General features: G+C 53.6%; 1 protein-coding gene across 1 annotated transcript; it reads right to left on the reverse strand.

Annotated features, from left to right (window-relative positions):
- Positions 1–12482: 12482 nt before the first annotated feature.
- PAEP (progestagen associated endometrial protein) lies at positions 12483–16447 on the reverse strand. Its single transcript, XM_064366026.1, has 5 exons — positions 16352–16447; positions 15421–15560; positions 14730–14803; positions 13518–13622; positions 12483–12604 (listed from the first exon to the last, which is right to left on the reverse strand). The coding sequence occupies exons 1-5, from the start codon at positions 16445–16447 to the stop codon at positions 12483–12485; spliced, it is 537 nt and encodes a 178-aa protein (XP_064222096.1).
- Positions 16448–20843: the final 4396 nt, after the last annotated feature.

Genomic DNA, 20843 nt, shown 5'->3' on the forward strand with positions numbered 1-20843 from the left:
CCGGAACCTGAGGCCCCTCCTACGTCCACCATCCCTCTTGTCCCCAAAGCCCCTTCGGTGTGCTGGCTGTCACAGTCACGACGCCCACCTGTGTTGAGGGTGAAGCTGCCCTTCTTCACTGCACCATCACGGACACAGGGAGGCCAGCGCTGTGGCGGAGTTTCCAAATGAGTCTGGCTCACAGGGAGCCCCTGGAGCCCCTATCCAATGCCCCCACCTCACGAGGAGAGCATCCCCCACGCATGGCCAGGGGTGCGCTTTGGGACCTCAGAGGCAGCCCCGCGGAGGCGCCTCGGGCCCTTGCTGGGTCTGAGCATCCTGCAGTGGACTCTCCTCCAGGGCCAGGTGCAGTGGGCAGGAGGCAGCCAGATGGGGCTCAGCCTCCCGGCCTCTCTGAGCCGGGCTCCCTGTGCACAGCACATACCGCGAGGGTCACTGTGCCTTGCCAGGCAGCCCACTGGACCCAGCGAACGTCCGGCTCACGGTGACAGCAAAGCCTGCCTCGGAAGAATCCGGTTTAGTTAACTGCAACCCTCAGGCTGCTGAGCGCGCTGGCCCAGGCATCATCACAGGCGTCGGATCGAGGGCTGGGGCCACTGAAGGACTCCCTGGGAAAAGTCCACACGGTCCACTCCGTCCACACGGTCCACTCGGTTCACACGGTCCACTTGGTCCACACGGTCCACTCGGTCCACACGGTCCACATGGTCCACACGGTTCACACGGTCCACTCGGTCCACACGGTCCACTCGGTCCACACGGTCCACTCGGTCCACTCGGTCCACTTGGTCCACACGGTCCACATGGTCACTAGGTCCTCACGGTCCACTCCGTCCAGTCGGTCCACACGGTCCACACAGTCACTCAGTCCACACGATCCACTCGGTCCACTCAGTCCACACGGTCCACACAGTCACTCGGTCCACACGGTCCACTTGGTCCACACGGTCCACATGGTCACTAGGTCCTCACGGTCCAGTCGGTCCAGTCGGTCCACACGGTCCACACGTTCCACTCGATCCACACGGTCCACACGTTCCACTCGATCCACACGGTCCACTCGGTCACTCGGTCCACACGGTCCACTCGGTCACTCGGTCCACACGGTCCACTCGGTGGGGCTTCGGAGTCTTGGCCGACAGCTGCCGTGCTCCTGGGTCCTTATAGTGCAGATGAAAGCGGGACGGGCTGCACTTCTTGGGTAACGATTTCCACCGCTACTTCTGTAAAATTTGGCCGATTTTTCCCAGGACCTTCCACGCAATCAGAGGACTCGGGCGCCACCAAGTGGCCATCCTGGGAACGTCCACGGCCTGGGCCACATCCTCAGGTGAGGCGGATTTCGTGTGAATTAAATCCTTCGGGTTTTTGTTATTTTTTATTCTACTTTAAGCTCTGGGGTTCCTGTGCAGAGCGTGCAGGCGTGTTACACAGGTATACACGTGCCGTGGTGGTTCGCTGCACCCATCGACCCGTCACCTACATTAGGTATTTCTCCTGATGCAGTCCCTCCCCACCCTCCACCCGCATCCCCACCCCCCACCCCTCATCCCCCATCCTACACCCCCCCACCCCCACCCCCACCCCTCATCCCCCACCCTCCACCCCTGACAGGCCCCGGTGTGTGATGTTCCCCTCCCTGGTCCGGATTCAAGGTGGCCGACTCCGCGGGAGCTGCCCGTGGGCTCAGCCTCCATCTGCCCACGCTCCAGCACCGGGAGCTCCAGCTGCCTGCGGAGGTTGGACTTGCTTCTGATCCGTCCCCGCGTTCCCCGCTCTTCGGTAGGGATCAGCCCCACAGTTAGAGAACCCTGGACTATCGTCCCGGCCCTTTGGGAGGCCGAGGCGGGCAGATCACCTGAGGTCGGGACGCTCGAACAGCAGCGTCCTCGCTGCTCGCCCTCTGGTGGGCGCGTGCTGCATTGCAGTTTCAATTTGCATTTTTCCTGATGAATAACCATGTTAATTAAGTATTATAATATATATATTTTTTGAGACAGAGTCTCGTGCTTGTCGCCCAGGCTGGAGTCAATGGCGTGATCTCGGCTCACTGAACCTCCACCTCCTGGGTTCAGGCGATTCTCCTGCCTCAGCCTCCTGAGTAGCTGGAATTACAGGCACCCACCAGCACCCCTGGCTATTTTTTTTTTAATTTTTTGTATTTTTTTAGTTGGTTTCACCATGTTGGCCAGGCTGGTCTTGAACTCCTGACTTCAGGTGATCCACTCACCTCGGCCTCCTAAAGTTCTGGGATTACAGGTGTGAGCCATACCGTGCCCAGCCGGCATTTTAATATTCTTTTTTTTTTTTTTTTTTTTTGAGACGGAGTTTCGCTCTTGTTACCCAGGCTGGAGTGCAATGGCGCGATCTCGGCTCACCGCAACCTCCGCCTCCTGGGTTCAGGCAATTCTCCTGCTTCAGCCTCCCGAGTAGCTGGGATTACAGGCACGCGCCACCATGCCCAGCTAATTTTTTGTATTTTTAGTAGAGACGGGGTTTCACCATGTTGACCAGGATGGTCTCGATCTATTGACCTCGTGATCCACCCGCCTCGGCCTCCCAAAGTGCTGGGATTACAGGCGTGAGCCACCGCGCCCAGCCCCATTTTAATATTCTTTTGGTGCCTATGTGTGTGTAGAGATGGGCTCTTGCTATGTTGCCCAGGCTGGTCTCAAATTCCTGGCCTCAAGCAATCCTCCAGCTTTGCCCTCCCAAAGCACTGGGATTACAAGCATGAGCCACCCGCCCAGCCAGTTTATTCCTTTTGCCATTTGGGTGAAGCCTCTGTCCGAGGTGCTTGCCCATTTTCAGTGGGGTTTCCTTTCCCTTCCATTCTGGATGGAAGTCCTCTCTGGGACAAATCCTCTCGGTGAACATCTGCTCCGTGGGTTGCCATTTCACCCTCTTAATTGGGTCTTAATTGCTACATAGTCCAATTTACCTATCTTCCTTTCATGGTGGGCTCTTTTGAGCCCTGTTTAAGAAATCTTTGCAGGCTCCCAGGCCACAAAGATATTCTGTTTTCCTCTGACACCTTATTGCCTGGTGTCTCTGGAATTTATTTCATGGTGTGAGGAGGGGGTTCAAAACACATCTTCCAAGGCCAGGCACAGTGGCACACGCCTGTCATCTCAGGACTTTGGGAGGCTGAGGTGGGCAGATCATTTGAGGTCAAGAGTTCAAATCCAGCCTGGCCAACATGGTGAAACCCCGTCTCTACTAAAAATACAAAAAAATTTAGCTGGGTGTGGTGGTGCATGCCCGTAATCCCAGCTACTCAGGAGGCTGAAGCAGGAGAATTGCTTGAACCCAGGAGATGGAGGTTGCAGTGAGCCGAGATTACCACTGCACACTCCAGTCGGGCGACAGAACGAGACTCTGTCTCTAAAAAACAAAAAAACAAAAACAACAAAAAACTGCGTCTTCCCCACGCTTCCCCAAGTGATGCCACGCCCTTAATAGAGAGGATCTTAGCCCCCCTTCCCACCCCTCAGCTCTGCCTTCCTCATTGATCTGGGGCTGTGGGGATCTCTGTCTGAGCCTCTTTTCTGTTCCATTGTTCAAGTTGCCAATCCTTCTGTGATGTCACACCGTCTGCATTACTGTAGCTTTGTAACAGGCCTGCATTTTTATTTCATTTTCTTTTTTTTTTTGAGAGGGAGTCTTGCTCTGTCACCAAGACTGGAGTACGATGGCATGATCTTGGCTCACTGCAGCCTCTGCCTCCTGGGTTTAAGCAATTCTCCTGCCTCAGCCTCCCAAGTAGCTGGTATTACAGGCGTGTGCCACCACACCTAGCCAATTTTTGTATTTTTCGTGGAGATGGGGTTTCACCATGTTGGCCAGGCTGGTCGCAAACTCCTGACCTCAGGTGATCTGCCTGCCTCAGCCTCCCAAAGTGCTGGGATTACAGGCGTCAGCCACCGCGCCTGGCCCATTTTTATTTCTTTTGAATGTTGTCCTTACTATTCTTGCTCCTTTGCAATTACTAATGAATTTATTTAGTAATTGTGGTAACTGAGCTTGTCAGTTTCTACACACAAAAAACCTATCACGTTCAATGCAATCAGATTTCATTGCATTCACAGATTAATTGATGTCTTGGCAACACTGAGCCATCCAATCCGTGGATATGGTGTATTTCTCCGTTTAGATCTTTAATGTCTCCTAAAAGTGTTGCCATTTTTTCAGTTCAGAAGCCTTGCATCTCTTTCTTCGCTCCTTAAAAAGTCAGATTTATTGAGGATTCTAGTAAAATTCTCCCTTTTTAGTGTACAGTTCTGAGTTTTGACAAATGCACACAGTCATGAAACCACACTACAGTCGTGATACAGAAAAGCTCCATCCCCCACCAAATTTCTCTCATGCCCCTTTGCAGTCAGCCCTGCTAAACCACCCCCTGAACACCGCTGATGTGACCTTTTGTGTATGAATTTTACTCATTCTGTGTGATGCTTTTGAGAATCTCCTCGCTGTTGCCTGTGGAAGCAGTTTTTTTCCTGGTGACTGTCCATTCACTAGTTCATGGGCATTTGTGTTGCTTCCAGTTGGGGGCAATTCTTAATTAAGTTGCCTGCTGCAAGTGTTCACATACAAGTCTTTGTGTGAACATATATATCTTCATTTGATTTAGGGAAATACTTTGGAGAGGGATTGCTGTGTGGGGTGGCACGTATGTGAACTGGAAATGAAGAAACTGCTGATCTATTTCCAAAGCAGTGGTACGATGTGGTGGGTTTAGAGGTCTGTCCTCTCCAAATCTCATACTGAAGTGCAGCCCCCAGTGTTGGAGGTGGGGCCGGTAGGAGGGGTGTGGGTCGTTGCCTGGGGCCCTCCTCGCAGTAATGAGTTCTCACTCTGAGTTCATGTGAGATGAGATGTTTTCACTCTCTCTGAAGCTTATCTTTTCATTCTCTTAATGGAGTTGTTTGCAGAGCAAAAGTTTTTGATTTTGGTGAAGACTAATATATCAATTTTGAATTTTATGGGTCATGCTTACGGTGTAAAGTAAAAACTCGTTGCCAAAACCTAGATTATGGAGATTTTTTTTTCCTATTTGTTCCAAAAGTGTAATAGTTTCCCATTTTGTATTTTAGTCTGAGATCCATATTTTGCACTAATGTTTTTTATTAGGTATGAGACTTAGATTGAAGTTATTTTTCTTTGTTCTTTCTTCCTTACAGACTTCCCTTCCCTTCCTTTTTCTTTTCTTTTTTGCTTAAGGATGTACAATTGCACAATTTGTTCCTTAATTGAGCTGCTTTTTTGCCTTTGTCAAAAATTGACGGGGCATATTTGTGTCAGTCTATTTCTGGGTTTTACCTACTCTGTTCCATGTGTCTTGCACTTCTACTAATTCCACACAGTCTTGTAACTACATACTAATATTTGAAATAACATTTGGTAGACTGATTCCTCCCATTTTATTCTTTTACAAAAATATTTTAGCTATTCTAGTTCTTTTACTTTTCCCTCCATAAATCTTAGAATAATCTTACCTGTGTCTACCAAAAAGGTTGCTGGAATTTCGATGGCAATTACATTAAGCTTCTTTATCAAATTTGGGGAGAATTTCCATCTTTACTATGCTAAGTCTTCTAGTCCATGAACACAATATGTCTCTCCATTTATTTAGAACTCTCTTGATTTTTTTTATCAGCATTATTTTCAGCATACAGATCATGTATATTTCATGCAGTTCACACCTAAGCATCCTGCTTGTTTCTGAGTGATTGTAACTGGCGTTGTATTTTACATTTCAGTGTCCATCTGTGCATGGCTGGTCTGTAGAAAGGCAATTGATTGTTGTGTCTTTATCTTGTATCCTACCACCTTAGTGAACTCATTTATTTGTTCTAGGAGTTTTGTTTGTTTGTGTTTTGTAGATTCCTTGAGATTTTCCATGTGAACAGCCCTGTCATCTGCAAATAGACATCATTCTATTTTATCCTTTCAGCTCTTAGGCTGTTAGAAGCGATCTCAGGTCTGCATGTGAGTATTAGGGGTGGCAAGAGAAAGGAGGGACAGACACAAGTAAATGGAGAAACAGACAAAATTCATTGACTGAGAAGAATTTTTATTTTTCAAAAACAGGATCCAAAAAGGAAAAAAGCATAAAGGCTTTTAAAAATATATAATATAGCTTGCAATCCGGTTTTAAGTATTCTGACTTGTAACCTTGGAGCTTTTAAAAAAAAAAAAGTCCCATTTAAATATCTTATTACCAGATTTTAGCCAGGACAAACAGCTGATATTTCTGGTTTTTGAACTTCTTTACCAAAGGCAACTTTCCAAGTGAAACCAACAAGCCTTAACCAAGGTTGTGGCTGAACCAAGGATGCCTGAGACGTCTCCACACAGGTGCAAGGCAGTCGTCACAAGATCCAGAATCACCCCAGAGACAGCCTGTATTAACATGTTTTCATGCTGCTGATAAAGACTCACCTGCGACTGGGTAATTTACAAAAGAAAGAGGTTTAATTGGACTCACAGTTCCACGTGGCTGGGGAGGCCTCACAATCATGACGGAAGGCAAGGAGAGAGAGCGCCTGTGCAGAGAAACTCCCGTTTCTTAAAACCATTAGGTCTCGGGAGACCCATTCACTATCACAGAACAGCAAGGCGAAGACACGCCCCCATGAGTCAATCATCTCCCACGGGGCTCCGCCCACCGCACGTGGGAATTACGGGATCTACAAGCTGAGGCTTGGGTGGCGACACAGCCAGATCACAGCACAGCTCAAAGAAAGGAAAGTTCCACTAATGGGGCCCAACCCACATTTCGGGGTCTTAGCTTCTCAGCCGATGCTCCGCGCACAAAGGCCCCAAATCCCCGTCTGCCCACACCAGCAGCATACAGTGAATCCGAAGCTGTCAGTGGAGTGAAAAAGCATCAGTAACTGGGAAAAGTCACATAAATATCAAACCGAAAGAGTTCCCTGACCAGGAATCGAACCCAGGCCATGGCACGGAAATCACAGAATTTGAACTGTTACTCCACAACGAACAGTGGCTTTTGTTATTCCCTTGGGCCATCTGAAGTAAGGAGTTTGAGCCTCCAACTTTGTTTTAGGTCAGATTTTTCTCTTTCATTTATTCTAAGTCTAGCCACGACACGATCATGTTTCCTTTTTAAAGAAGAAATTCGATCACCCCATCCTTTTTGAACATGGAAGCCTCCAGAGTCTCTTATGGTGGCTGATCAGAGACTGTTCTCTTAGAACTGAGGCTCTCTCTGTTTTCCCCTTAGAACTAAGGTTGTTGCCTGGCATTCAGGTTCTCTGTAATTGCACTCACCTTAGAAAGGGCCCCTTCGAGTGTCCTTAGCAGGAGAGTCCTCATAAAACCTATGGACCGGCTGAGTCTGACTGGACTGGGAAGGTCCCCTCCTAAACCCAGAGCCAACAGAAACATTCCCTCCAGAGTCTAACTGGAGGGAACCAGGACAGGGACTGGGAAGGAAACGAGAGGAAATAAAGGCAAGGGGTGGAGAGAAAGAAAAGTCTCTGAAGTCTTCAACCTAAAAGCAGGAGATCTCAGATCCGGGAGACCTCACCTGGCTTCCTCCCTGTGTCACCAGCTGGGGAGACAGCTGAGCTGAAGACGGTGCATTGACTTCCAGTCGTGCTGGGAGAACCTGAGGCTCTCGGCAGATCCCTTCCTCATCACCAATCATATCAACTGAAGAATGATGAGGTCCACATATTTGGAAAGGAGAGTTTATTTCTCACAAGGGGTTCAGTCTGCAGGGTGGCCATTCTGACAGGCTGAGAAGTGTAGCCTCAGGCCGGAAGCCAGAAACAGACATTTCCACAGAGAGGAAAACGGAGTAGGAGTTTATGCTCAGTAGAGTGGTTGAATGTACATATTTAATAGGCTATAGGAAGAGTTATGAAAGGAGAAACACACACATGAGCAATGGAGCTTTATGCTGTGACGCGTAGACCAGCCAGAACCACTCTGTGGTCAGTGATCTCTAATTAGGAAGGAATGCTGAGCAATTGCATTGAAACCAAAAAAAAGGGAGAAGCAGTGTCAGGTGCTTGGTTGATATCAGCAGGGGAGTCTTTTGAAAGGGCTCGTTTCTAATTAGCCCTCAGGGGAAAAGGTCTAATGGCAGTGACTGTGTGTGCAGGGGGTGGGGGTAATAAGGAGGAGTGTCTGAACCCCCATCCTGTGATGGATTACAACTCAGTTTTCAAGGTTATTCTGTGGTCGGCTTGGCCAAGAGGGGGTCCGTTCAGCCAGTTACGGGGCTTAGGGTTTTATTTTTATTTCCCAAATGCTGTTATAAAAAGAAGAGGGATGAGACCTTTCTCTCTACCTCGTGAGGATACAGCAAAAAGGGGCCATCTGCAAACCAGGAAGAGACCCCTCACCAGACGTGAAATCTGCCAGCCCTGTGCTCCTTTTCTTACCATTCGCAGAACTGCAAAAATAAATGGTTGTTGTTTAAGCAACTCGGTGTGCCGTATTTTGTTACAGCAGCTGGAACTGACTAAGACAGAGGGAATGCGTTCAGTTGCTCACAGTTGAGTGTAGTATTAATTGCAAGGTTTTTTTGTGGATGTTCTTTATCAAGTTAAGGAAGCTCCTCTCTAGTTTTACTTTTCTGAGTTTTTGGGAAAAAAATATGAGCAGATATTGAATTTTGTGAAATGCGTTTTCTGTACTGATGGATAGGATCATATGTTCTTTTCTTTGTTAGCCTGATAATATGGTGGGTTACATAAATTGATTTTCAAATGTTGAGCCCACCTCTCCTCCCTGGTGTAAACCCTTCTGGTGTACAGTTATTGTTATATATTGTGAAATCTATTTGCTAATATTTTATTAAGGATTGTCACATCTATAATAATGAGAAACACTAGGCTACAGTCACCCTACCCCCAACCCTTTATTACTGGGTTTATGTGGTTTTGGTATTAGGGTGATAATACTAGCTTCATAAGATGAATTAAGAAGTGCTACTGCCTCTTCTATTTCATGCAGCAGACTGTGTGGCATCAGTGCTAATTCTTCTTTGAGCATTTGGTGTAAGTACCTTGTGACACTATCGGCACCCCAAGAGATGTTTTTATGGTAGATTTTCAATTAAAAATTCAGTTTCCTTAGTAGTCGTAAGGGCCATTCAAATTATCGAGTTCATATTGAATACGTTGTGATCCAGTGTATTTTTCAGAGAATTGGTCCGTTTCATCTAAGTTGTGAAATCTGCGTGTGTAGAGTTGTTCACAGCGTTCCCTTATCACCATGTTGGTGTCTGTTGGGTCAGTAGTGATGTCTGCTCACTCATTCTTGATATGAGCAATTCGTGTCTTCCTGCTCTTTTTCTTTGTGATACTGTTTCCTTCCCAATGTTTATGCTTCTGTTTCTTTTAATTGTCTTATTGCACTGAAACTTTCAGCATGCGTTGAATAAGAGCAATGAGAAAGGACAACTTGCTTTATTCTCAATCTTAGCTGGACCGAATGCTTACATAGAGCACTGGTTATAGGTTAGTTTTTTGTTTTCTTTTAATCAGTTTAGGGAAGTTCCCTTCTATTCTTAGGTAGGGAACCTAGGTAGGATTTGACTTTTCAGCCCCCTTCTAGGGAGGTCATAGGTGTCCCTTCCAGGATAGGCACTTAATGGAAACCCCCTGATACCTGTGTTTTCCCTCTGGCAACACCACAGCTGGTGGCTATTTGATCACTTGAGTTGCCAGTTGAGAAGTCGGCACTCCTGCTAACCCACGAAGGAAATTTTACATAAATAAGAAATAACTCTTTGGTGCTTTCAGTCGTTGGTTTATTCGTTTGGTGTTTTAGGGTTCTTCCTAAAAGCAGCATGAGCTTTTGATGTTGAGTGACATTCTTGGTGTGCAAAGTTTCCTTCATGAATGGAATATAATATTTTTTGAAACATATTTTAAAAAGTTAATTAAAAGTTCATATAGGGTACTTCTCCTCTTGTCTTAAGTTAGTTAATTTTATTGATACATTTGAGATGGAGTCTCGCTTTGTCACCCAGGCTGGACTGCAGTGGTGCAATCACAGCTCACTGCAATCTCTGCCTCCCAGGTTCCAGCGATTCTCCTGCCTCAGCCTCCCAAGTAGCTGGGATGACAGGTGCACACCACCATGCCCAGCTAATTTTTGTATTTTTACTAGAGATGGGGTTTCACCATGTTGGTCAGGCTGGTCTAGAACTCCTGACCTCAGGTGATCTGCCCACCTCAGCCTCCCAAAGTGCTGGGATGACAGATGTCAGCCACCGCACCTGACCTTTATTGAAACATTTTCTAATATTGAAACATCCTTTGTTTTTTGGGCTAAATCATGACATATTAAATACATTTGTTAGATTCAATCTGCTAATAAGATATGCAGATATTTGTATCTTGGTTCTGAAAGCTGCCTGCTGTCAGAATTTCCCTGCATCTTCCTTATCCAGTTTTGTTATCAGGGCAGCTGAGCCACTCCCCATCTTTTTCTATGACCTGGAGTGGATTGCATGAGCCAGGAGCTATCAGATAAAGGTTTTTGATTCTCATCCACAGGCAGAAGATCTGGAACTATTCTGTTTTTTTTTCTATGATAATTGTTCTTTCTAAGTTTTCTTATATGTTTTGAGCCAATATTGGTAATTGATATTTTAACAGAAATGTCTCCATGCCATCTATATTTTGAAAATTTAAAGTTGTACATGCCACTGTTACTGACAAATCTGTTTCTGTTCTTTTTCCTTTTGTGATGTTCAAAATATTTTGTAATGAAAAACAACTTCCTTTCCCACATCTCACCTCTTTTGTTGAGTTCCTCAATCTAGGGGAAATCTCTGTTTCACGTTAGCCCAGAAGAGATCAATTGCATTTGTGAGCAGGTGAAGATGGACAGAAAAGTCCTTTCTGGCAGCAACTTCCCTTATGCTCCTGAGGGATGCTCCAGAGGTCATGGGGTTTGCATTTTTTAAATAGTGCAGAATTTGATTTGTAAGTAACTCATTTAAATTTTTATATCAATATTCATTCAATGAATGGGTCTGTGATTTTTCGTATTTTGTGCTTTGTGTGGCTTGGACCTCCAACTTGAATGGCAAGCTCTGGCCACGTCAGCAGCGCACTTATCTAGTTCCTGAAAATTCTAAAGCCCCTGTGATGTGTCTTCATCCCCAAATATGATGGGACCTACAATGCAGAAACCACGAACTCAGCTCCCTCAGCCCCCAGTCCCCATGCCCCCAGGCCCTGAGCCCCCCAGCCAGGGAGCCACCCAATCCCTGAGACCCCCAGCCCCTGAGCCTTCCAGGCCCTGAGTCCCTCATCTCCTGAGCCTCCCAGCCCCCGAGTCCTCCAGCCTCTGAGCCCTCCAGCCCCCGAGTCCTCCAGCCTCTGAGCCCCCCAGCCCCCGAGTCCTCCAGCCTCTGAGCCCCCCAATCCCTGAGCCCCCCAGCCCTCGAGTCCCCAGCCTCTAAGCCCCCCAACCTCTGAGTTTCCCAGCCCCCAAGTCCCCCAGCCCCCAAGTCCCCTAAACCCCCAGCCTGCCCTCAGCTGCATCCACAGGCACCAGTCAGGAAAGAGTCAGGGGAGGGGGTTCACTAGTTTATTTATTGCTCAAAAGGGATGGCTGAGAACAGAGACCCCAGGCTGAGGCCAGGAAGTCCCAGGGTCCCAGGAAATGCTCCTTGGTCTTAGGCCTCGTGGTCCCTCCGGAGAAGCGATGTCCTCTTCCTCTGCACAGGGGTCGAGGCTCCGGGCCTGATGTGTACAAAGAGGGGTCCCCTGTGACTCTGGGACCCTGCAGGGTGTGGGGCAGCCCCTATCAGCTGGGGGTGAGGGACCCCTGCTTGTGTGAGGGGAGCCCCTACCTCACCCCCTGTCTTCCATTCCCGTGAGGGGCTGTTGGGACATCTCCCCAGGCCCGACCTCCCCTGAGGCCCCCTCCCTTACTCACCCCCACCCTGGAGGAAAGGGGCCCGGCCTGTGCCCAGGACACAGGAAATGGCATCTGGAGAGGCCAAGCCTAGAGACGCGGGCACGTGGCCAGCTGGGCTTTTCCAGAGACCCCAGGATTCCAGCCTCGCTCAGGGTCAGCCCTGGGGAATGGACACAGTGGGGTCTGTCCCAGGGTCGGCCCCAGGCCATGGGCAGGGCTGGTACGTTACCCAGGAGGCAGGACCGGGCAGGAGCTCTCCTAGACGCGGCACCGCTCTGCAGGAGGAGAGATGGCAGTGGGGGCGTCAGCGGGAGGGAGACTTAGCTGGGGACACAGCAGCCCCAGGGCCAGAGGTTGTGGGGTGACAGGAGGGGATGGGAGCCCACCTCAGGGTGCCTCTGCACCCCCAGGGGAGGCGTGGGGAGAACTGGGGAGGGGCCATTGAGGAGGGAGGGGTGCCGCCCTGAGTGCTACAGAGGCCTTGGGGGGCTTGGGCTGGGACAGCGGAGGCTTCTCCTCCAGCCAAGGCTGGGCCTGTCCTGGGCAGAGCTCACCTTCCGCCTGGGTCACGTCCAGGAAGATCTGCATGTGCACGGGCAGGGTCTTGAGAAAGTGGATGAATTCCTCCATGACCTTATTGTCCGCCTCCGGGGTCCTGGCTGTGGGGAGGCTGACTCAGTCCTGGGCCCTGCCCCGGGGGAAGGAGGGTGGGGAAGGAAGCCCTAGTGCTCTGAGGTTGGGCAGAGTTTGGTCTGGAGCAGGTCCTCAGACTGGTCTCCAGGGCTTTGACCACCTGGTCTGCAGGTTCCCTGTCCTCAGGCCCTGCTCCTTGGCTGGGTCGGCTCCTCCTCTGTGCTAGGCAGCGCTGGGGCCTGCACAGCTCAGGATGGTGTCCACAGGGTCAAGGAGGAGAGCACAGTGCCAGCCTCCCCGACAGTGCCGACCTCCCCCCGCAACAGTGCCGGCCTCCCCCCCTACAGCGCCGGCCTCCCCCACCGTGCCGGCCTCACCTCCCACGGCCCAGGACGGCTGATTTATAGAGCAGGGGGCATCTCTACAGCCCAAAGCCATTGGTCCATTCAGGGACCCTGGGACCTCCCAGCAGCACTGCTGGTGTGACGTGAAAAATGTCACCTTACGTTTGTTTTCTAGACGTGATTGTTTAAAACACATTTTAGAATCTGACTTCTTATTTGGCAAAGTAATCGCAAATCTCCACTAAGGAAGGCCATTGGATTTAGAGGCACCTGCTGACCACACGGAGAGGTCTAACACCTGCCCCTGCGGCCGCCCTGCAGGGACACCTCCTTCCCGGTGTCCACAGTGGTCTCTGCCATCCTCGGGGACTGTGTCTGTCCCCAGGTCTCTGTGTGCAGCGCCCGCCTTGTTTCTCATGGGACACTAGGACCCCTCGACCCTCCCCCTTCTTCCACGGGGCTCCTGGGCTCCTAGGAAAGGCAATCCCAGGGGCTGGGGTGGGGCTGGGGCAGGGCTGGGCGACGGCTCCCTCGGGGGCCCGCCTTCCATTCCCATGAGGAGTGGTCGGGACGTCTCATTCTGTGTCCATTTCCCACAGGAACCCCAGGGACTGAGGCACGCACCCAGGTACTGGCAGGCCAGGTTCTGCTGGGAGGTGCCCTCCAGACAGACGAACAGGTATTTGCTATAGTCGGTGTTGACCAGGAAGATCTTGTTCTCATCCAGATCTAGAAGAGAACAAGACAGGAGCAGAAATGAATTCTGGGCACCGCGCCGCAGCGGGAGGGGGTGCTGGTTGGCCTCCTGAGGTTCAGCCGGACTTCCCGCGAGGGACGCGTCCACCGCGATGCCCGGCGTCTCCCTCCATTTCTCTCCCACCACACTCCAGGCCGTGTGCAGCTGGGAGCCTTGGGAGTGTCCCTCAGGCCGGTCTCCCCCTGTACCCGGCGTGGTGTGCCCTCCCCTCATGGAGCTCCCAGCACAGTCACAGGTAACGCCAAGGCGCAAATGGGGCCGGGAGAGGCCCGGCTGTTGACTGTGACGCTCCACGGAGACGCACACTGTCCCACACTGTCCCCTGGCTCGGGATTCCCCCCTCATCATCACGCCTGGGCAAGCCACTCCGAACACCGTGCCCAAGTGAGGCTAAGAAACAGGGTCTCCGCTTGGAGGGGTGAGACTGACACCAAGCCGTGGCAGCGAAGGCGGGTCCGGAGAGACCGCACATGCCACGGCGGCGGGGAAGCCGAGACCAGCGGCACCATCGGGCACAGCTGTGTCACCACGGTGGCTTCTATGGGAAATGCTGATGTCCCTGCCCAGCTGTAAGCAGGGGTGCTGGAAACCCCAGGCGGGTGCCCTGGCACGGGCGTCCTTCCAAAGTGCCTCCGTGACTGCAGTGTGCAGCCCTGGAGGGAAGTCACACGGAGGGGACCGTGGAGGCACCAGAAGACGGGATGTGGCTCCTGGGGAGCTCCCTGCTCCAGGCTGGGGAGGGGAGGCCGGGGAGAAAGAGCCCTCATTGCCCTGACTCAGCCGTCGGCCGGGGGTGCAGTCAGGAGCCATGGGGAGGGTGCAGGGAGGATGGAAACGCGCTGGTGGCTGAGGGGCGCTGCTGGCTGAGGGGCGCTGCTGGTTGAGGGGCGCTGCTGGCTGAGGGGCACTGGTGGCTGAGGGGCACCGGTGGCTGAGGGGCATGGCTGCTGCCTGAGCTCAGCCCAAGTGACCCAATGTCACTGCAGGGAGTTAGACCAGCCCAGAGGGGACCTGGAGGCGGTCCCATCCCTCGGGATGGACGGGGTCCCTGAGCTGCCAGGGCCATGGCAGGTGCTTACAGTTGATCTTGAACTCAGTGGGGTTCTCAGTCTTCTCTGCGACGATCTTCTCCTCAACACACCGGTCGTTTTTCCTGAAAGGGCATCATTTCTGTGAGCTGTGTGCGCAGATGCTACGGGGCCACACTCCAGCCCTGGAGAGGCGGGCAAGGGCCAGGTGCTGAGGACTGCGGAGACAGGGGCTTCCAGGCCACAAGTGCTGGTCGCAGGACAAACGCTGCCCTCAGGGAACCCACAGCATGTGGCTGGGGAACCAGCTGGAGAGGCCAGAGGGGACCAGTGAAGTCGGGGGCCGTGACTGTGGGCAGCAGTGGTCCTGGGGTTCACGTCCTCATCTCCCGCCCACCCCTGGTTCCAGGGCAGCAGTCATCACAGGAACTGCCCGGGTCCCGGAGACCACAGACCGCAGCAGCCCCAGCCCAGACTCCACACCAGCCTTCTCCGAAGACGGCCTGGACTGCGTGGTGTGGTCAGCTGCTGACCCAAGGCCCTTGGGCGGGGGCTCTGCGGGGACAGGCAACCTCCCAAGCTTCTTTCCCCACCCTACTTGGCACCATGAGGGTCCACAGTGAAGCCCCCGGGCCATCAGGAAACGCCTAGGGCTGGCCCCGGCTCTGCCTACCCCACACGCTCCCCCTGCTGAGGGAGAGGGAGCCCCCGCCGGCCCCAGCCCTGAAGATGAGGAACCCACCATTTGCGCAGGCTGATCTCCAGGTTGCCCTCGGGGGTGGGCTGCAGCGAGGTGATGTAGACCCTCAGAGGGGCCTCCTTGGTCTCCAGGAGGGAGAAGTCGCTGGCCCCCATGGCCATGGAGTGCCAGGTCCCTGCCAACTGAGGGGCCTTGAGCTGCACAGGGGACTCTGGCCACCATGGCTCCCACTGTGCCCTGGGCAGGTGAGGCTGAGTCCCGCCTGTCCCCAGCCCCCTTGGGTTGGTGCAGGAGTTGGGCTGGGCTCCTCAAGCACCTGTGTGGCCTGATGCCGTGGAGGGGGCTTCCGCCGGACCTAGACCCCACTCGGCTGCTCCAGGAATGTTCCAGCTAAACTCACGGGAGCCCAAAAAAGCACCTGGCTGAGCCCATGACCTGAGTGAGGGGAATATTTGGATCCTGGGGAGCCATGTGGTTGGGGCAGGAGGAAGGGTGGGGGGCAGAGAGGCCCTGCTGGGGCTGAACTGTGCCCCCCCAGCAGCACCTGACTGCAGCGCCTCCAAACGTGAACTAGGGTGGTTAAGGAAGGAGGAAGTTGGAGTGAGGCCGCTGGGGGCCCTGACCCAATCTGACGGGCATCTTTAGAGGGGGAGGTTAGGATCGGACCCCCGGAGGGGCGGCCCTGTGAGGACACAGCGGGAAGACGGCGTCTACGAGGCAAGGAGAGGAGCCTGGGGTCTCCGGCCCGGCCGACACCTTGATCCCGCACCTCCAGCCCCCAGGACGGCGAGCATCAGCCCTGTTGTTTGGGCTGCAGCCTGCGGGAGGCCAGCCCTTCGCCGCTCACAGGAGCCCTGACATCACGGCCTCCTCCATCCACCCTCGGCCTCCTGGGTCCTGGGCGTCCCACCTCCCGCAGCCCCCACCTGCCCCAGGCCTCCCTGGTAACTCGCCCGCTCTCCCTGCCTCAAACCTTTGGGACCTCCACGTCCTGCATGGCCTGGGGACTGACGATGGCCCCGACGGCGCAGACCAGGGCGACGGCCAGGGTGAGCAGGAGGCACTTCATGGCTGCGGCTGCAGGTGGCTCTGAGCTCCGGAGCGAGAGGGAGGCCGAGGCAGTGGTCTCGGGGCCTTATATAGGAGGAGGGCAGGCGAGGGCCCAAATATGGCCTTGCCATGTGACCCCTTGAATCCATGACTCACCCTCAGCCTTCGGGCAGCTTCCTCCACTGGGACAATGGGAGGCTCTTCCCTGCATCCTCCTCTGTGTCTAGGACGCACAGTTCCTGGCAGGGCCTCAGGTGGGAGGGTCCGGGCTGGCAGCCAGTGGCAGGAGCACCTCCTGGGTCAGGTTCTTGGAAAATGGTGGATTGGAGGCCAGCGCTGAGGACACCTGTGCCCGGTGGGGGGGGGTGGTAGAGCCAGTGGGGCAGGCAGCGGGCCTGAGAGCCCCATGGCAGCCCCGGGATGCCACAGACATCATGCTGGTGAGCGGCTGTCTGCCCCACAAAGGGGCTGTAAGGCTGCACCCTTAACACTCCCGGCTGGGGCTCCTTCCACAGGTGCCCATCCACGCAGGTGCTGCCCGCTGGGCTCAGCTGGGCAAGGCCTCTGTGAAAGGCTCTGCCGTTTCCTGATCTCTTCGTGTTTCTGTTTTCCGCTCCTGTCTCGGAGAGCAGCTCCTCCAGAATCCTCGGCCGCTGCCTTGCGGGGACGGTGTCTCCTTCCCTGCTCAGTGGCCTCCACCTGGGACGGGCGCGGGTGGAGTCAGGCTGAGGGAGGCACTGAGGACCGCGGTGCGCGGTGCTCTTGGCCTCAAGTTTTTGCGGTGAAGTGCGAGCAACAACAGTGACAGTGACCCAGTGGTGACGGTGACCCAGCGGTGACGATGACCCAGCGGTGACGGTGACCCAGCGGTGACGGTGACCCAGCGGTGACGGTGACCCAGCGGTGGTGGTGGTCCAAACCAGGGTGCCCAATGGCCTGGCCTGTGGCTTCGGCCCTGGGTGAGGCACACGGCAGGGGCAGTGTGGGCAGCGGACCCAGCGTGCTCCGTGTGGATGGCGTGGTGCCCATTTTAAGTCTTAAAATTCTGGTTCCAGGCGCTTCTGTACCACTCAGCTTTGCAGCCAGGGCCGTCAGGAACTCAGGAGCGCAGGCGAGCTGGAGGATGTGTCCCTGTTAGGTTTGGGAGCGTGAAGCAACTTGTACAGTAACGTGTCTTTTGCAATTCCATGTGTGCAAACCAACACCCACAGGGGAGTGTGTGTGTGCCCATATGTGTATGTGTGTGTGCCCGTGTGTGTACATGTGTGTGCCCATGTGTGTACCTGTGTGTGGGCCCGTGTGTGTACCTGTGTGTGCACGCCCATCTATGTACCTGTGTGTGTGCCCATGTGTGTACATGTGTGTGCCTGTGTGTACATGTGTGTGCCCGTGTGTGTACGTGTGTGTGCCTGTGTGTGCCCGTGTGTGTACTGTGTGTGCCTGTGTGTACCTGTGTTCCTATGTGTGTGCCTGTGTGTGTACCTGCGTGCCTGTGTGTACCCATGTGTTCTCATGTGTGTACCTGTGTGTTCCCATGTATGTACCTGTGTGTTCCCATGTGTGTACCTTTGTGTTCCCATGTATGTACCTGTGTGTGTTCCCATGTGTGTACCTGTGTGTGTGCCCATGTGTGTACCTGTGTGTGTACCTGTGTGTACCTGCGTGCCTGTGTGTACCCATGTGTTCTCATGTGTGTACCTGTGTGTTCCCATGTATGTACCTGTGTGTGTTCCCATGTGTGTATCTGTGTGTGTGCCCATGTGTGTACCTGTGTGTGTGTTCCCATGTGTGTACCTCTGTGTGTGTGCCTGTGTGTGTACCTGTGTGTGTGTGGGCCCATGTGTGTACCTGTGTGTGTGTGCCTGTATATGGGTACCTGTGTGTGTGTGCATGTGCGTGTGCCCAGGTGCATGTGCCCATGTGCATGTGCATGTGTGCTAGTGTGTGTGCCTCTGTGCAGGTGTGTGTGTCTGTGGGCATGTACCTGTGTGTGTATGCCCGTGTGGTGCCTGTGTGTGCCCATGTGCATGGGCCTGTGTGCGTGTACCCATGTGCCTTTGTGTGTGTGCCTGTGGGCTTGTGTGCCTCTGTGTGTGCCTGTGTGCCCACGTGCCCGTTTGCATGTGTGTGTGTGCCTGTGCCTGTGTGCATGTATGTGTACCTGTGTGCAGCGGGCACAATCCCTGGAGTTTTCCATTCCAAACAACGGACTTGCTCATCTCTGGGGAGGGCTGACATCGGGGTGGGGGTTGGGAGCAAGCAGGGTGCAGGCAGCCACATCCCATGTGTCCTAAGAGGGGAGCAGCCTCCTCTCCAGGGGTGGGCGCCTTGGGGGATCTGCCTTGTCCCCGCCCAGGGTCATGTATGGTCTTTCCAGGTGGCCTGCAGCCTGCGCTCGGGACCCTGCCTACCTGTGTGCCATGTTCAGCATCTGGGATCGAGGGGAGGGGTCTCCTAGATGGACTTGTGTTTGCCGGCTGTCCTCTGGTTTATTTCCAAAGGACCCCGTTTATTATCACCCCACAGGACAGCCTACAGGTCCAAGGCTGGCCCCAAGCCTCCTTCCAAGGGTGGGGGCAGCAAGAGAAGAAGGTGGCGCAGGTGGCCCCAGTCCTTGCCCAGGGAACCTCCTGAGCTGTGATCCTGCTGCCGGCAGCTGTGCACCGAGCCGCCTCCAGAGGGATGTGACCATGGCCTGCTCTCCCTGGGGCAGGTGCTGCCCAGGACCCTGGTCACCCCACTGGAGGGAGATGCTTGCCTGTGGATCGCAGGTCCTGTTCCTGTGGGCACTTTGTTGGAACAGAAGCAAAGAGGGCTGGAAGTGGGAAGGGAAATGGATTATTCGACGTCCCCTAAGAGAGGACCTGACCTGGAGGAGGCTTTGACAGAGTACATGCCCTGGCCTCTGCCACCGTGCCCAGACCTGCTGCCGGCCTCACCTGCACTGTCTCCCCGAATTCTTGCAACAGTCCTCTGAGTTCAGTCTCCCTAGTTTTCCCATCTTAAGGGTGAGGAAGTGGCCATGAACACGGTTGAATCATGCTGAAAACCCACGTCCACCCAGAACCTCAGAATGTGACCTTACTTGGAAGTGGGGCTTTGCAGGTGGTTTTGTAAGATGAGGCCATTCTGCAGTGGGGTGGGCCCTACCGCCAATCCAGATGTGTCCCTGTAGGTAGAGGAGAGGACACACACACAGACAGACACAGAGACACAGACACTCACAGACACAGAGACACACATACACACAAACACACAGACAGAGACAGAGACACACAGACACATACAGACACACACAGACACACAGACACAGAGACAGAGACATACACATACACAGACACTCACAGGGAGACACAAACAGAGACACAGACACACACACAGACACAGATACACACACACAGACACACACACAGACACACAGACACAGAGACACATACACAGACACTCACAGGGAGACACACACAGACACACAGACACACACACACAGACACAGACACACACACAAAGACACACAGACACAGAGACACAGACACACAGACACATACAGACATACACAGACACACACACACAGAGACACACAGACACACAGACACAGACACACAGAGACACACACACAGACACACACACACAGAGACACACACACAGACACACACACACACAGACACACACACAGACACACACAAGGAAGAGACCATGTGAAGACAGGGACAGGGACTGGGGTCTGGGCCCCCAGCCCGGGAACGCGGAGCCAGCAGAGGATGAGGAAGGAGCCTCCCTAGATCCTGCTGGGGCCGCGGCCCTGCCCACACCTCCATCTTGGACTTCTGGCCTCCAGAGCTGGGAGACGGTCAGTCCTGTGGTTAGGAGCTGGACAGTGTTTGGTACTTTGTTAGGTGGCCCCAGGACCCTGGCACAGGCCGCTTAGACAGGTGACATGGTGACCCAGGTGTTATGGGTCAGGCAGGGCTTGGCTTTTAGAGCAGGGGCAGGCCGAGTAAAGGGAGGTCAGCCAGGAAGAAACAAAGCGTCCTATTTTCCGCTAAGCTTGGGACGCGCTGGGTCCTGCCAGGCTTGGTGGTGTCTTTCCCGCAGGTTCTCAGAGGCTCCGGCGTGTTCCTGGGAAGGCTGGATCACCCAGGAACATGCCGGACACCCCTTGTCAACATTTCCAGGAACAGTGTTCCACAGAAACCATTTAAAAAGGAAGAAAACCAACAGCTGGCCTCAAGCAGTCGGCCTTGCCCAGCTGGGGAGGGAGACTGAGGCCCAGAGGAGGCAACTCAACCAGGTGACTGACCCGAGAGAGGGCCCTGGGAAGAGACCCCAGCCCCTCAGCCCGAGGCCTGGGCCCCACCATGCACTGAGTCCCTACACCTCTCACCAGGACAAGCTTGGGAGCCAGCCTGTCACTGCAG

The sequence above is a fragment of the Aotus nancymaae genome, unplaced genomic scaffold (assembly GCF_030222135.1).
Source record: "Aotus nancymaae isolate 86718 unplaced genomic scaffold, 86718_ANA_hifiasm-v0.15.2.pri h1tg000063l, whole genome shotgun sequence".
NCBI classification, from domain to species: Eukaryota; Metazoa; Chordata; class Mammalia; order Primates; family Aotidae; genus Aotus; species Aotus nancymaae.